Source organism: Nasonia vitripennis, chromosome 1 (assembly GCF_009193385.2).
Source record: "Nasonia vitripennis strain AsymCx chromosome 1, Nvit_psr_1.1, whole genome shotgun sequence".
Taxonomy (NCBI): Eukaryota; Metazoa; Arthropoda; class Insecta; order Hymenoptera; family Pteromalidae; genus Nasonia; species Nasonia vitripennis.
This window is the reverse complement of record NC_045757.1, coordinates 2,206,605-2,220,980: the sequence shown is the minus strand read 5'-3', so window position 1 is coordinate 2,220,980 and position 14,376 is coordinate 2,206,605. Positions and strand designations below refer to the sequence as shown.

Genomic DNA, 14,376 nt, shown 5'->3' with positions numbered 1-14,376 from the left:
AATAGGGCCCCGGCCTCCAAAAAATGCCATCAGATCGTCGTGTCTCGTAGCTCTGTGAACGACTCTCCTGCACTAAAACAAGATGACTGGACGTGGAAAGGGAGGTAAAGGCCTGGGAAAAGGAGGAGCCAAGCGTCATCGCAAAGTATTGCGTGACAACATCCAGGGCATCACCAAGCCCGCCATCCGCCGTCTGGCCAGACGTGGTGGTGTTAAGCGTATCTCCGGACTCATCTACGAGGAAACACGCGGAGTCCTCAAGGTCTTCCTTGAGAACGTGATCCGTGACGCTGTCACTTATACCGAGCACGCCAAGAGGAAGACAGTCACCGCCATGGATGTTGTCTACGCTCTGAAGAGACAAGGCCGAACCCTCTACGGATTTGGCGGTTAAATCATTGACCCTTTTTTTCATAACTCAAACCAATCGGCCCTTTTCAGGGCCACCATATAATTTGAACGTTGGATCATAATTATTTAAATACCTTATCTTTTTATAATTAAATATTGCAGTTTAGATGCGGTTTAACCACCCTCTTGTAGGATGGGTATAAGTATATCTGATACAGGTATGATAATATATACCATGAATGTGAAAAAATAAATAACTGATTTAATTTAAGATTGTAGTGAGTACATTTATTAAACTATAGATTATTTATAAATTCGTACTTTATGGAAGTCGCACTGAAGAATAATAATCGTATTTCGCAAAAACTAGCTTAAATAAATTATTTAAAATGATATGCAAGCTTCATTTGTGACGCGATATTTATTCTTGCTGTTTCTTATTATTTAACTCGATCAGTTTGTGAGTGGCAAAACCAATTGGACTATATTTCCATACACCAAGTACGTAATCCCAAAATCTCTGCAAACAAAAAATTTGAGTCAATACATGAATAAAACCGACTAAACAAAGTAATAAACGAATTCTTATTTCGACTTTTGAAAAAATATGAATGGTTAAATTAAAAAATTAAGATTCCACGACTGCGAAGAACAATAATTCAAAATGAATTGTACAGATATTGGATAAAAATAGTTGTACAGCATTTTAACGTTCTTCAAAAGTTTCGAATAATTACGATAAATTGCTAGTACTTTTTACGTTTCACATATACCTACTTGAAAATGTAAGAATACAGGAAAACCATATATTTTGCATACCTTGCTGGGTTTCACGGTCGTGGTGGACTCCGGCTGTTCCGTCACTTGCTCGGCTTGTTCGGTTGTGGTTTCCTCGATAGCTTTGGCGGTAACAGCGACAGCCAAAAGCGCGACGACGCAGAAAGCGAGGAAATAGCGAGAGAACATCTTGAGATGATTTAAAACGAACTTGACAATTCGAATGATTTTCCCATCGAATGCACCATATCGCGAGTATGTTGGTATATACATTTGCACAAGTGCGACCGAAGGTTTTTCATCTCAAGGGTATAAGCAAAGAACAATACTTAGTAAACGGCTATTTCGAAATTCGTTTGAAATATATAAACATAGATATTGGAATTGAAGCTATAGGCTCGAATCGAAACAATACCTATTGCAATATGAGGTATAGTTAAAATTCAAACATGTGGCATAATTTTGATGTCAATGAAAATATTTGATTGAGCAGCAAAGTAATTTAAAAGGTTATATGTATAAATAATGTATATCACAAAAAAGACGTGTGATAAAAAAAATTTAGATAAACAAAAGATGTTTATTTTATCACCATTTTATAACAAGATAGATCTTTGCACTATTTTCGTAGAAATGTAATTATGTATACAGTCGATTTTATTTAAGCATTTATTTAACTTATTAGAAAATCGATTAATTTATGGTGTTATTAAATCCGTTGTTGATGTAGATGTCCGGATACCTGGTCGGACTTGACATAATTGGCCAAAAGAAAAAGCGATTTTGAGCTTTCAGTTCGCCATCTTCCTATAAATATAATTATAGAATGTAAATGAAGATTTCTTGTTCCGTTACTTAATTTAATCAGAAACAACTATTCAGAATGATTTGCATTATTTTTCGTCGAAAAAAATTAAAGCATTTTAACATCATAGTACAACGTACACGTTATTGTTGAAATCATATAGAGAATTTAGTAAACATGACATATATTTCCTATCACGAAATATTATTTTCAAACGTAATAACTAAAATTAGTATAAAAATTAATATTTCTTACCGCGGCGACTGATGACTGCTGATCTTCATTGGCTCCAGGCTGGTCAGCCAAAGTTACTTCCTGTGTCCTGACCATCAGGAACACGGAGAGCAGCACTATCGCGAAAAAAAGTAAAGTGTAGCGAGTGAACATGTTTTCGTGTGTTCCCAAGAAACGCATTGAAAAGCCAAGAAAGCTCGACTATTTATACAGAAAGAATCCGAACACAATGATGCGTTTCAAAGAGTCATTAGAGTGGACGAGTTTTGAAAATAATGTGCAAATGCACCGAGATAACAGATTGGCGTCGTGTTCAATTCAAGGCTGAGATATATAGTGATCGATCACTCTGAATAAGATCACTATATTTGCTTCTCTGGTCATTACGCGTAAAAATTGCTCAATATATTGTTACGCCGAAGTAACGTGTAAGGCGAGACTCGACGATCCTTTTGGAAATGAAAATCAGAAGTATTAATTTTACTATAGAGCAATAGATCGCGGCATTACGCGATTTATCACTCGCCATCGAACGATCAATGTTCTAGAGAGCTTAATCGCATTCGATCCGAGCTTCCGTCACGTAGATCGTCTCTATTGCAAGTGCGGACGTAAATAATCCAATTATAGCCGGACGCGGTTGAGTGCTTCGCTGATTCGATCTCGCGATGCATTGTCGAAGCCGTGTGTGGGTGGGTGTACACTGCAGGGTTGCTAATACGCTGCGCACAATGGTCTACCTTCCTATTTTTGCGCAATCGCTACTGTATAACCCATATTCAAGCGGTTAGCAAAAAAAAAAAAAAAATCGAGCTCTCGCCTATGCAGGAGAGTTTCTGCGGTGAAAATAAGCGACGTAGTAAAAACTATTGTCGTGATTTTGTTTGCTCGTATAAAGTTAGCGTTGCAGTTATTCGAGGAAAGAAAAATAAAGCTACTGCTTATTCCTGCACTATATAGTTACTTCCTCGAACGGGCGTCACATCAATTTACACGTGTAAGCGAGATACGAGGCAAATAAGAAGCTCGACCGCGACTGGTGTTTTTGTTTTTAGTAATATTTCAACGAATTTAAAAACTATTATAGCTCGCGATTCGCATTCGCACTGGCGTTCCTCGTACTGTTCACGGAAATAGCGACGCTCAGAGCCGACGAGAGCGAGGAATCTTCAGAAGAGAAAAGAGTGAGTAATCCTTTTAATTCATACTCGGACGATTAAATGCGCGATTCGCAGAATTTCGAAGCGGTTCTGGCTGACCTGCTGGGAGAACACCCCGAATTGTCCAAGTTGTGCTTTGGGAATGTGGTCATCTCATAGAGGAGGCCGTTCGGTCAAAGGATAACAAGGAGGTTGAAGCTTGCGTGGTGAGAAAATTCGTTGACGATTGTTGTTGGAATCGATTTTTAGGTGGATTTTCAAACGTCTGTTATGTATCTCTTTTCAGCTGTGCAAGGATTTCAAGCTGGACGACGACGATGATGACTAAAAACTGATGTAAACATCGATTGCTGTCATGTGCGTACCATTTGTCAAGAGAGAAAGAGAATATATTTTTTAATTAAAAATAGTAATATATATATAATAATAATAAGAATAATAATAGTAGTGTGAATTCTGAAATTCCTGAAATTCATTTAAAAAAACGTATTCACATCGAAATAATTCATTGAATTACACTCTCTCGTGTCCTTAACGAGCGAACATAATAATATACAGGTATATAACTGCGTACGTCTGCTCGAAAGAAAAAAGCTGAAAATTCGCAATTAGACGCGTATAAATATAGCGGATTCGCGAGAAAAGGCCATTATGCGCCATCTCCTCGAAAACCTCTCCAAAAGACCTCGCACAAAAACCGCATCAAGAGCGTACCTACAAAAATTCGCGTCGCTGCACTTGCGCGCAGTGTAGGTACCCCCCTCCAACGTCAACGACAACAAACGTCAGCGCACCCGTGTATACCTATATACGCAACATCCAATGGTTATATAGGTATATGTATGCCTATTATATCTATATATACAGTCGCGTACGCAATATATATATATATATACACACGCGACATAAACGTCATATACGAAGAGTTGAGTCAGAGAAAGAGAGAGAGAGAGAGAGAGAGAGAGAGAGAGAGAGACGCGTGCGCGCGCGCGGCGTCTTGCGGGTGGTGGATATTATAGTGCCCAGCAGCAGCTTCGCAGCTATACTCGCGTTAATAACGCAGCTAGCGGACGTCACTTTATTCCGTTCGAGGAAGCGTACGTCGAGAATTTCTGACCCGGTGACAACGCGTAAGTGTATTAAATTATACAACAACAATAACTAAGCGTACAGGGACCGAGAAAAATTTCCGTCGGCCTTTTTTCGCGCAGTATCAATCGACTCAAAGTGCCGGGGGGTGGTGGGAGCGAGACGGAAGAGCGGCGCGATTACTCAGTCGGCAGACGCCAGTGTGCGTGCGTGCAGTGCGGATCCCCATCGGCAGCTCTTTCTTATATCTTTCATTCTCTACCAGCTTTTCCGAAAAGGTATACAGCTCAAATGAATCCTTTGAACGTACGGGATATCACTTACCCGCTAACACGAGGAGAAGGTCGCGCTTTGTGAGGATCGTGAGTGCGCGGTAATACAAGTGTGTATAAACTACTTGTGCTCTGCGATATTATATATAGGTATAGTATGCACTTTGGAAGAGGGAGAGCAGAGTTCGCCGCGCATCGATTTTACACTCTCTCTCTCCCTCTCTCTCTCTCTCGCTCTTGCTCTGTCGAGTGGGCTTCGAGTCCTTTTTTTTTCCCGATTCAATCCAATCTCGCGGGGAAAGAGAAAGAGAGATTCTCTCGAGAGAGAGCTGATCCGGACGTTCCTGGAGTGGACTGGCTCTCTCTTGCGACCCTGTTTTTTTTGGGTTCAACCAAATTTCGTATACGTTTCTATCTTGTTGTGATTAATTGATTGGATTCTGCTGCCTGAATACGCAGTTTTTGCACGATGCGGCGTCTCGTTATGAGTATTGTGTAGTTTTATTGATGCAGAAATTGGTTTTTGTTTGATCGCTGCTGTTTTGGAGTGGCTGTGGAAATTGTGCAGGTGTGTGTGTGCATGTGTGGGTGAAGTAACTATTGGAAGTAGGATTCGCGAATGATCACAGCTGTACTAATGAGATTGGCTTTTATGACCTGAATTGGCTATTGGGATATCTAGGCTATCATGTCGTATGCAAAGTATCAAACATTCATGTGCACCATCATTGATGTCTTCGGTGCTATATAATTGAAGATTTCGAAAAGTAATTAAGTGATATTGATTGCAATCAAATCAAGTCCTTACAGTGCTTGGTGTTAATTACTTCTCTAAATCTAGGCTATTGTGTCATTTTCATTCATGCATTGTAATGTTAATTGACACCAGCACTGGAGTTAAATTGTTTTGCTCTATATGGCTGGCTTTCTCTCCTCATGCAAATCACTTCTCCTCGTGGGCGTTTGAAAGTTAGAGGCATCCTCCCACTTGCTCGCATGAGGTTACAACAGACAACTGCTATACCGGGACAATTCTTTTTTAGGCCTACAGTGAGTGACTGAGAAGAAGCTGGTCTTCAGATTCATTAACAGTGGACACATTGAGAAGTGGAGAGATGCTAGCAACTACTATCAAAGGAACTTATGTCTTGAATACCATTGAGGCATTGTAAAGACAAGATATTGTGTTATCTGTGCAACTGCTGAAAGTGCCATGAAGTGACACTTACACTATTATGATAAGACAGATCTGTCTGCAAGAGGATTTCTCCCGTTATAAAAGTTAGTTCCTTCTTCTTAATTTTCTAAAATATCACTAAATATTTTCATGATTCATGGATATTATTTCACAAAAATATATATTTTCACAATTATTTATCAATAATTTGTACGAATTGATTTAGCTTATCGTTTATTTTATGCCGACAAGAAATAAAAACAGATAAGATGAAAAAGACTGGTGAGTCATCTAAGATTTGTACTCTATCATTAAGTGTAATAAATGCTTGCACTCTGCACAGCCTTATACTGAAAAAGTCTTATGTCTCTTGTCTGTTTTTATGATTTTCAAGGCATTTGTTATTCAATGCTGCAGTAATATTTTTTGCCACAAATGCTATTATGAAAATCTTATTCTTTGTAGACAAAAGGAACAATTGAGTTCTTCCAGCAACTGTTGTAACACTTCTAGTAATAACAAATATTTTTCCAGGATTCAGAAATTATTGGAAGATTTTTAGGGTGCCTTAGCTTAAAGATCACCATCTGCTGCTTGGGATAAGTGATGTGAGATCTTAATCAAAGATTAAGGTAGTAGCTGTACTTTTCACTTGTACGTCAAACTTTTACCAATGTCATAAATAAAGTAACAAATTTTCTAATTACAGTGTTTTACCAAAGGATAGGGCAAGGACAAGAGCCGAGTTCAGTTTTGAAGACAACTGCCAGAGCTTGAGAGAGAGCCAACAAACTCAAAAACGCAGTTGGTGATGCGGGGATGTGGATCTGCTTCGACCATATAAGAGGCCGAGACCGAGGCAGCGGGGTCAGCTGCTGCTCCCTTTTGTTTCTCTCCCTCTTATGTTGGTGCTGCTCCCGCGATGCCGGCTTCTTTGTCGTCGCCATCGCCACCGCGGCCTCCACTGCTGTTGATACCGGCAGCCAACAGGACAGTCAGCAGATGCTCCAGTCGCCACCGGAAGTCACGCTGCCGCCACCGGCCCCGAGCACCACCGAGTGCAAGAATCTGACCGCCGCTACCACTAGCAAAGTCGGTGAGTATTCGATCACTGTATCTTCCGACACGTTTTGCCTATAATGCAGAATAGACTTCGATCCTGTTTTACTTGCAGATTCACGCCTGTCGGTGATCGAATCCGCCGATCCTAACTTGCCAATAGTGCCTCCAGCCTTTCTGAACGGAGCTCTCACTTGCCAGCCTTATCAAGGTATCTACGTTAACCACATCTACTTCCAATTGGCGAACGCCTTCTTCCTGCTGTCGCACCTGGCCCCGAGCGGCCTGCACGGCGTCCTCTATCTGAGGTGCACCCTGCTCGTCGGCTGTGCCTTCCTTGCGCTCTGGGCCTGGACGATCGTCTGCTGGCTCGACGCCGCGCTCTGGAACGCCCTCTTTGTCGTGATCAATTTCGTACACGTCTGCACGCTCCTCTACCGGCTGAGGCCGGTCAAGTTCTCCAAGGAGATTGAGGAGGTATACCTCTCATCTTTGACAGAACTATTTTCTTCCCTAAGATGGACATTTGTCATCTTGATTTTTCCCTTTTCTAGGTGTACGTTGCAGTCTTTCAGCCACTACGGGTATCTCGACACCAGTTCAAGAAAGTGTTAAGCTGTATGAAAATTATCAGGCAGCTCAAATATCAAGAAGTTTACGCGCAAGAAAAAGTTACCAAGGTCGATTCGCTATCCTTGGTACTTTCAGGAAAGTAAGTATATCAGTCTGGATGAGTCAATCGTAATAAGCCAATTGCCACGGGAATAATAAGTAGTAACTAATTGCACCTATCGCTCATAACAGATTGGTGGTATCCCAAAACGGAAAAGCACTGCACATAGTCTTTCCACATCAGTTTTTAGATTCGCCGGAGTGGTTCGGTGTTTCTACTGATGAATTTTTCCAGGTAAGATGATAATATTCTTTAGATAGAATTCGATAAAAAGAACAACAGTTTGATTCATTGAATGACGTTTTAAAGGTATCGATTACCGCCATGGAAGAGTCGAGAGTTTTACTTTGGCACCGGGATAAATTAAAATTAAGCATAATAAGCGATCAGTTTCTCCAAGCAGTCTTCGATCACATTCTCGGCAGAGACGTTGTGAAAAAACTTATGCAGGTGAGCTTGAAACTATGAGATTAGAAATATCTATGTATCTTGAGTTTGAGAACGCTGTAGATGGTGTACATGTAAATACGTTGAAATATTCTTAGATGTATATTTTTTGTCGTTTGAGGCTAAAGTTAATTCGATCATCGCTGAGCCGAATAATATATCTTCGTTTATGTTTTCTCCCGACGTAAGCTCATGTAAGATATATTTTGATAGGATTACGTGTGGTGTGAATTCTTTTACTTACACTTTTCCCAAAGCTTGTGTGACAATAATCTCAATTAGTCAAACTGAAATCGTCATTAATGTATGTATCAAACTTAAATACAATGTCACCTCATTTTTTATCACACTTTTGCATGAATAAAAAATAACATAAACGCTTCTATGCCATCATTAAAAAAATATGTTCCCGATCTTCGCAAGGTCAAATTTATATGCAATTGTTTTACTTGTGAAAATTACCTAATTTTTCTTATATTAACTTGGCAGGTGAGCGAGACCATGGCGGCGGCGAGCAGTCAGCAGCTTTTGCAGCAGCAACAACAGCAGCAGCAGCAACAGAACGGCCAGGTGATCGGTTTAAGTCACGACACCGAGCTTGACGCCAAAATGTTCGTTGTGAAGAAGACCAACGACAGCCAAGGCATCACCGCCCTCATAAGCCGTCAGCTGCAAGGTAAGAATAATGATAAATTCGAATCTTCGAATTTAATTGTTGCATGCACTGGTCGCATGTGTGAAAGTTATCAATCGATACTCACCAAATTTCTGTCATCCTATGTGGCTCTACCTTTTGGTGCTTTATTTTTCAAAATTTTCTTACTCAAAATTTATGTATATATTTCGTAAACTGTATGTGCCGCGTTGTTGAGTGCATGTGAAAATACAACTGAATGTAGGAGTAATAAAGTTTATGCTCATCCGCACACGCGCAACGAGTGCACCTTAAGTCACGTGTAAAAATTAGTATGTAGACATGTCGAGCAACAACTCTGTGTTAATGGGTGTGTGCACGCAAAATTATATAGCGCCTCTTTTATTTGTCATTAATATAATTTTCGCACCTGTTCTTTCGTTTGTTTTTGTTTCTTGTTTGCTCGTCCTCCGACAAACCCGTTCCGCAGAGGAGCGAGTGCCGCTGCTGTACTCGAGCGCCGACGTCCTGAGCAACGCCCTGCATCGTCATCCCGACCTACAGTCGCCTACTAGTCGTACACTCCTTCCGTATCCGCCCGTATGTAACAACGTCCGCTCCTTCCGGTAACCGCACGCCAAATTATCAAAACAATCGACTGGCCGCGGCAGGAGAGACATATAAGAAGTACGTACGTATGTAAAAAAACAAAGCAATCCTGAAAAGAGAGTGGGAGAAAAAGCTAAAGAGAGAAATAAGTTTATAAGATATAGGTACTTAGTTGTCGTGTCTCGGCGATGATGCACGAGAGTAAATTCGTCGACGAAGGTGAGTCTTAACTTACGTTTTAACCGGATTGTCGTGACGCGTGCACCAACGCCCTGTATGTGTGTGCATTGGTGTGTTTAATAAGCGGTGATCGCTATGATATATTTGTAATTTGTATACGTGTTTACGACACTTTCCATTGATTGCTAAAGTTTTGAGGTAAAGATTTAAGTTGTTCAATTTTTTGGCGAAAAAAAATTGTGTGACAATAAAACCGGTGCCTTGGAATTAATCTAGAGAAAATTGAGACTTTCGGGTACGTTTTTTGTCGACATCAAAGTCTAGTCTGTAACGTTATTTTGTAAATAGTTCGAAAAGTTTTTCGTCTGTCAGTATAGTAAGAGTAAGCTTATCATGGAAATGTGTTGTTGTGACTTTTAACGACTAATTTTTATAATTATATAAAGATGCATTTTATTTATTAATTAAACGAATCTTAACTCGGTGTGTTTTAAGTACAGTTTGGAGGTACTCGTTACTGGTTTATGTTTCGAGAATAAGCGTATATAACGAAGATGCAATGAATTTTAATTTTGCTAACTTATGCTGCATATATTTATGCACATGGTGCGCTGCGATAAAAATTTATTTTCTGACCATTCCGCTTGCAATATATATTGATATTTTTTGATAAATTTATCAAAGAGTATAACATTGTGATATTTAATGTCTTTATGTTTTATTTTTGCAAAAAGACTTATTCAAACGATACCATTGCAATCAAATATATCTAAATAAAGCTTTTTTTAATTAGTTCATTCTTATTGTTACCATTATTTTTAACGCAAAAGTCAATGAGTAGAGTTTTGGCGCTTTACGTTCGCAACTCAGATATATATTGCTTACGACGTTTTATAAACATTTTTTTTTTGTAAGGTAAGATATGTATACAACATGTCACACAGACACTCAAAACAACGAAAATGATTACCTAAAGGAATAATATTTTATATTGATATTTATTGATGTATAAAAAATTAAATTAACAAGCTATATTGCTGATTTTTCATGAAAATAAAAAGAAGTAATAAATCATAGAAGCGTCTATTTATTGACTTTGATTAAATAATTATATAATACTGCATAAGGCAATGTAAAATTATAACGATCATCGGGCTACTAAAGCTACACTACTGATAAACATTTCTTTTTTGTACTCAGGTTTACCTAGGATAAAATATTATTATTGTGGTAAGTTTAATAGAGAAATCAATCAAACTAATAATCATCGACATTATATCAGCATGATCATTTGTGAAGTTCATACTAAATTCGATTCTTTAAAAAAAAAATACTCTGATGCAGGAATAACGAAAGAAAAATCTCAAATACAGTCACTCTATTATACACACAGTACACATGGGTCAGTCAAAATAAGATAATGTTTTAGATTGTTCTGTATAAAAAATACTTGAGCATTATGACACTATTCAAAAGTATTGCAGGTATTTAATAAATAATTTGATTCATTTTTTGTAATGATTTGCTTCACGATTATATTATATAAATGGTAATTGTTTCCTATAAAGATCACAGATATATTCTAGTATATGTTCAATTAATTATGTATACATAAATATTAATTATTCATGTGCAAGTAGAATTGGCCATTATAATACAAGCACTTTTTGAAACATTAAAGTCCAGTTTTAGATTTGACTTACCTGATGATCACATTGCATGAAAAACTATTTCCTTACGAAAGCTGCATGCTACTTCCCCTTGAGCAAAGCTCTTTGATGTTCTAGCAAAAAGTTACTATTATTTAAAGCAGTTGCTATACATTTGATCGTTAATTTGAAAAAAATCTCAAAAGCAAAAGTATTATGCGTTTTACGAAATTCGAAAGGTCTATCAAGTTCTTCATAAAATCATTAACTTAAATCATAGAAGTTTTCTGATTTGATAAATCCGCTTGTAAAATAATTCGTTCATATTTGCAGCTTCGGGAGATCCAAATGCTTGGCGCTTAGGGAGGATTGAAGAGACTGATCACGAGACGCCTGTCTAAGGCTCTAAAGCAAAGGAAAATCATCTAGATACTCATACATATAAATGCATTCCAGAGAAAAAGTATATCCTTCACGAGTCAATAACGAAAAAATAGAAAAAAAAATTAAAGAAATCGTGTTGTGCTTGAACTGTTCATACACATTGTATAAGTTATAGTCAAGGATGAGAGAAAGAACTTGTAGCGTGAAAACCCAGTGCAATGTTTTGTGCGTACCAAACAATCGTTTCATGAGTACGAGGAATCGGAAATATATCATCGTATAAATAATTTAATGAGACGATATTTTGAAGGTTCGTTTTCAAAATGATATTGTTCGTATCGATGTTCACTAAAACCTCATTCAAAATGTATTTGTGAAACATTTATATAAAAATATTGAATTTTGATAATCATTATTGAAAAAGTATCAACAGTACTTTAAAGTAATTTATCAAAAGAAATACTGTATGTTTAATCTAAAAAGCTTTAATAGTTCTTAATATGTAGTTTTAATTGATAGTTATTTGAAACTCGTGATCTCTCGTTTTCATACTTACTAATTTAAAGAAAATTTTATTATTTTTATACAGGTATTTATCGTATGGAAATAATGAAATAATATATTTCGATATATTTTTATAAAAAAACAAAAGCTTACACATTATCAGTAATTGGAAATATTAATTTTTCTGCAATTTATATTTTGATTTGCTCATATTCACGCGTAAGAGTTAATGACTTAGCATTGTCAATATGCAAAATTTCTGTATGTATAATTGCGACTTAACATAATATGTCTTTGAATTATTTGTACGATGAGTTGCAGTTAGAAAAAATTTAATGTATCAATGGCCATTTAAAAGTGACTGAAAGCGAAAGCTAGTAATTCGCTGGAAAAAAATAAGAGTTTGCGAGCGAATGCAGTTGAACATTCTCTCAATTGATCGTATGTGATTGTTATGTGAATTCATCGCTGTAAGGTGAATTTACACGTGTATTTCACTATATTATAAAACTATAACTGAGAAGAAATATTAAGAGACATTAACCTCGCAGATACACTTGCATAAATTGATTAAGCGGAGTTAAGTGTCTTTAAAACTAGTTTGTGATGGATAATTTTTATTTATGTTAAATTTTTGTGAATTATATATAACTGGGTGCTTAAACTTATTTGACATAGATAGCTCTTTAAGTTATTTGGAAAACTTAAACATTCCCAAGGTGATATTGTTTTTATTACTAAATAAATAATACTATAATTATTGTTGTAAGTAATTAGAAGTTTAAGCAGAGAGTTATATGTATCTTTAACGACCTTTGTATAAAAAAAGAAAAAAGCAAACACAAAACTTCTACATGGGATAGAATATTATTATAAAGATACTCAGTAATGTGTTAAAGTAGCCCAATATAAAGTCCAAAGTTAAACTCGGTTTTGGGTTCGAAAATCGGCAAACATATTCGACGTCTGTTAAATGCTAGTTATTTTGAAAATCATTACATTATATTATTCGTTAATAATACCTACAAGATTTCCTCCACTGAAATTCATCTCAGACTTAGATGTTGACTGAATCTCACCTGAAGAGTTACTTTCGACCCTTGTTCAGTGACTGTTGCACAAAAACCATTTAAATTTTGATATATTGTTGTATGTACATATATATAATATATTTTATTGTAAATATCAAGAGCGTCATATGTAGCGAATAAAATGCAGATTTTTCATTCGTCGAAAAGGTAATATAATCAATGTCAATGTGAAGTGTTGACGAAAGGTTTCAGTGGAGTAAGTCTATTTTGATTTTAGCAGCAGCGGCTTGGCATGCCTGGAAACTAGAAGCGCTAAACAAACTTTCAATAAATTTATTAAAAACAGTGCCTTTATTTATCAGCTTTCAACCGTTTACGTAGTCGCCGCTCCTCCAAAAAATGTCAATATGAATTTTTGTGGTGGTAAGAATTAACTCTAGTCAGAGAATCTTCAAATGCTTACATTTGTACATATATATATTTATTAAATTGTCTTATGCTTTCTTTTTGTGACGCAATTTCGTTTTCTTATATGTTTGTTTGTATATATTGCTATATAATTATATACATATATGAAAGATATTGTAGATGTTACAAGACAACATTTTTATCACCACAAAAGACCATATTTGTTCGATTTTTTCTTCTTAAGGGGGTCTCTAATCAAGTTTTGACTAATCTGCCAATTTTTATAATTTTTCATACAAATTTCCTATTATTCATTAGGAAGCATAAGAAAACAAAATTGAATACAATACTTTTGTATTTCAAATGAACAAAACTGATCACTGATATGCTGCTTATTGGCTATAGATCTCCCTTATATAAATAATACATCTAAAAGCTCTTGTCGACTTAGCTAGTCTTATGGATATACTTTGTAAAACTCTATGGCCTGCAAAGACATGGGATTGTTTAGCTTACGACAGACATGCCATAAAACTTTGCACGCGCTTCTTTTATGTGAAAAATTTCTCTCTAACATAATAATAAAACTTTTTTGTTTCAATCGCTTGGTTTATCATGGCTACATTATTGTTTATTTTTCTTTATGGGAATCTAAGTCAATAAAAAATTCAAATTTTGCTCCAAAATATTATCGACTTATTATTTTTTGTTATACAACAAGTGATAAAAACATTCATACTTGAATACCTTTGTAGCTAAATAGCATTTGAATAAATCAAATCATAAATGAGTATAGATCTATTCACTATCTGATCAAACTCATGCATTTGAATTTTTTTCAATTATATGCAGTAAATGGGTCAGTATTATTGCAGCACGATATTTGGATTCTTTGTTGACTTTTAGACCCCTTTTAATAAAGTATGTACTCTG

The 14,376-nt window shown here is 36.5% G+C and overlaps 3 protein-coding genes across 19 annotated transcripts; 2 read left to right on the top strand and 1 right to left on the bottom strand.

Annotated features, from left to right (window-relative positions):
- The first annotated feature begins 33 nt into the window (after nucleotides 1-33).
- Nucleotides 34-444, top strand: LOC100116387 (histone H4). Its single transcript, XM_001607149.4, has one exon. The coding sequence runs from the start codon at nucleotides 83-85 to the stop codon at nucleotides 392-394; it is 312 nt and encodes a 103-aa protein (XP_001607199.1). The 5' UTR covers nucleotides 34-82; the 3' UTR covers nucleotides 395-444.
- A 168-nt stretch (nucleotides 445-612) lies between these two features.
- Nucleotides 613-2,543, bottom strand: LOC103315529. Its single transcript, XM_008204925.4, has 3 exons — nucleotides 2,189-2,543; nucleotides 1,171-1,935; nucleotides 613-871 (listed from the first exon to the last, which is right to left on the bottom strand). Exons 2-3 carry the CDS (start codon nucleotides 1,399-1,401, stop codon nucleotides 773-775), a joined length of 330 nt encoding a protein of 109 aa, XP_008203147.1. The 5' UTR covers nucleotides 1,402-1,935; nucleotides 2,189-2,543; the 3' UTR covers nucleotides 613-772.
- An 850-nt stretch (nucleotides 2,544-3,393) lies between these two features.
- Nucleotides 3,394-14,044, top strand: LOC100122792 (popeye domain-containing protein 3). 17 transcript variants are annotated; one of them, XR_004226492.2, is made up of 13 exons: nucleotides 4,339-4,457; nucleotides 4,539-4,694; nucleotides 5,732-5,969; nucleotides 6,400-6,497; nucleotides 6,575-6,961; nucleotides 7,040-7,401; nucleotides 7,479-7,636; nucleotides 7,729-7,831; nucleotides 7,907-8,047; nucleotides 8,534-8,720; nucleotides 9,169-9,365; nucleotides 10,668-10,697; nucleotides 11,450-11,612. XR_004226492.2 is itself a non-coding variant. In XM_032602244.1 (12 exons), exons 5-12 carry the CDS (start codon nucleotides 6,685-6,687, stop codon nucleotides 11,515-11,517), a joined length of 1,326 nt encoding a protein of 441 aa, XP_032458135.1. In that variant the 5' UTR covers nucleotides 4,337-4,457; nucleotides 4,539-4,694; nucleotides 5,732-5,969; nucleotides 6,400-6,497; nucleotides 6,588-6,684; the 3' UTR covers nucleotides 11,518-14,044. The 17 variants fall into 17 exon arrangements, 15 of the variants coding, with proteins under 15 accessions (XP_016845656.1, XP_008202837.1, XP_032458134.1 ...); XR_004345326.1 differs by lacking the exon at nucleotides 4,539-4,694 and having other exon boundaries at nucleotides 4,327-4,457; XM_032602244.1 differs by lacking the exon at nucleotides 9,169-9,365 and having other exon boundaries at nucleotides 4,337-4,457; nucleotides 6,588-6,961; nucleotides 11,450-14,044.
- Nucleotides 14,045-14,376: the final 332 nt, after the last annotated feature.

Excerpts from the sequence above, each read along its gene's own strand:
- LOC100122792 (XM_016990167.3), top strand. The coding sequence starts at position 6,685 with ATGTGGATCTGCTTCGACCATATAAGAGGCCGAGACCGAGGCAGCGGG. Across the intron at positions 7,402-7,478 it reads TCTCCAAGGAGATTGAGGAG|GTGTACGTTGCAGTCTTTCA; the intron begins GTATACCTCTCA and ends TCCCTTTTCTAG. Across the intron at positions 8,048-8,533 it reads TTGTGAAAAAACTTATGCAG|GTGAGCGAGACCATGGCGGC; the intron begins GTGAGCTTGAAA and ends TTAACTTGGCAG.
- LOC100116387 (XM_001607149.4), top strand. The coding sequence starts at position 83 with ATGACTGGACGTGGAAAGGGAGGTAAAGGCCTGGGAAAAGGAGGAGCC.
- LOC103315529 (XM_008204925.4), bottom strand. The coding sequence starts at position 1,401 with ATGTATATACCAACATACTCGCGATATGGTGCATTCGATGGGAAAATC. Across the intron at positions 872-1,170 it reads CGACCGTGAAACCCAGCAAG|AGATTTTGGGATTACGTACT; the intron begins GTATGCAAAATA and ends TTTTGTTTGCAG.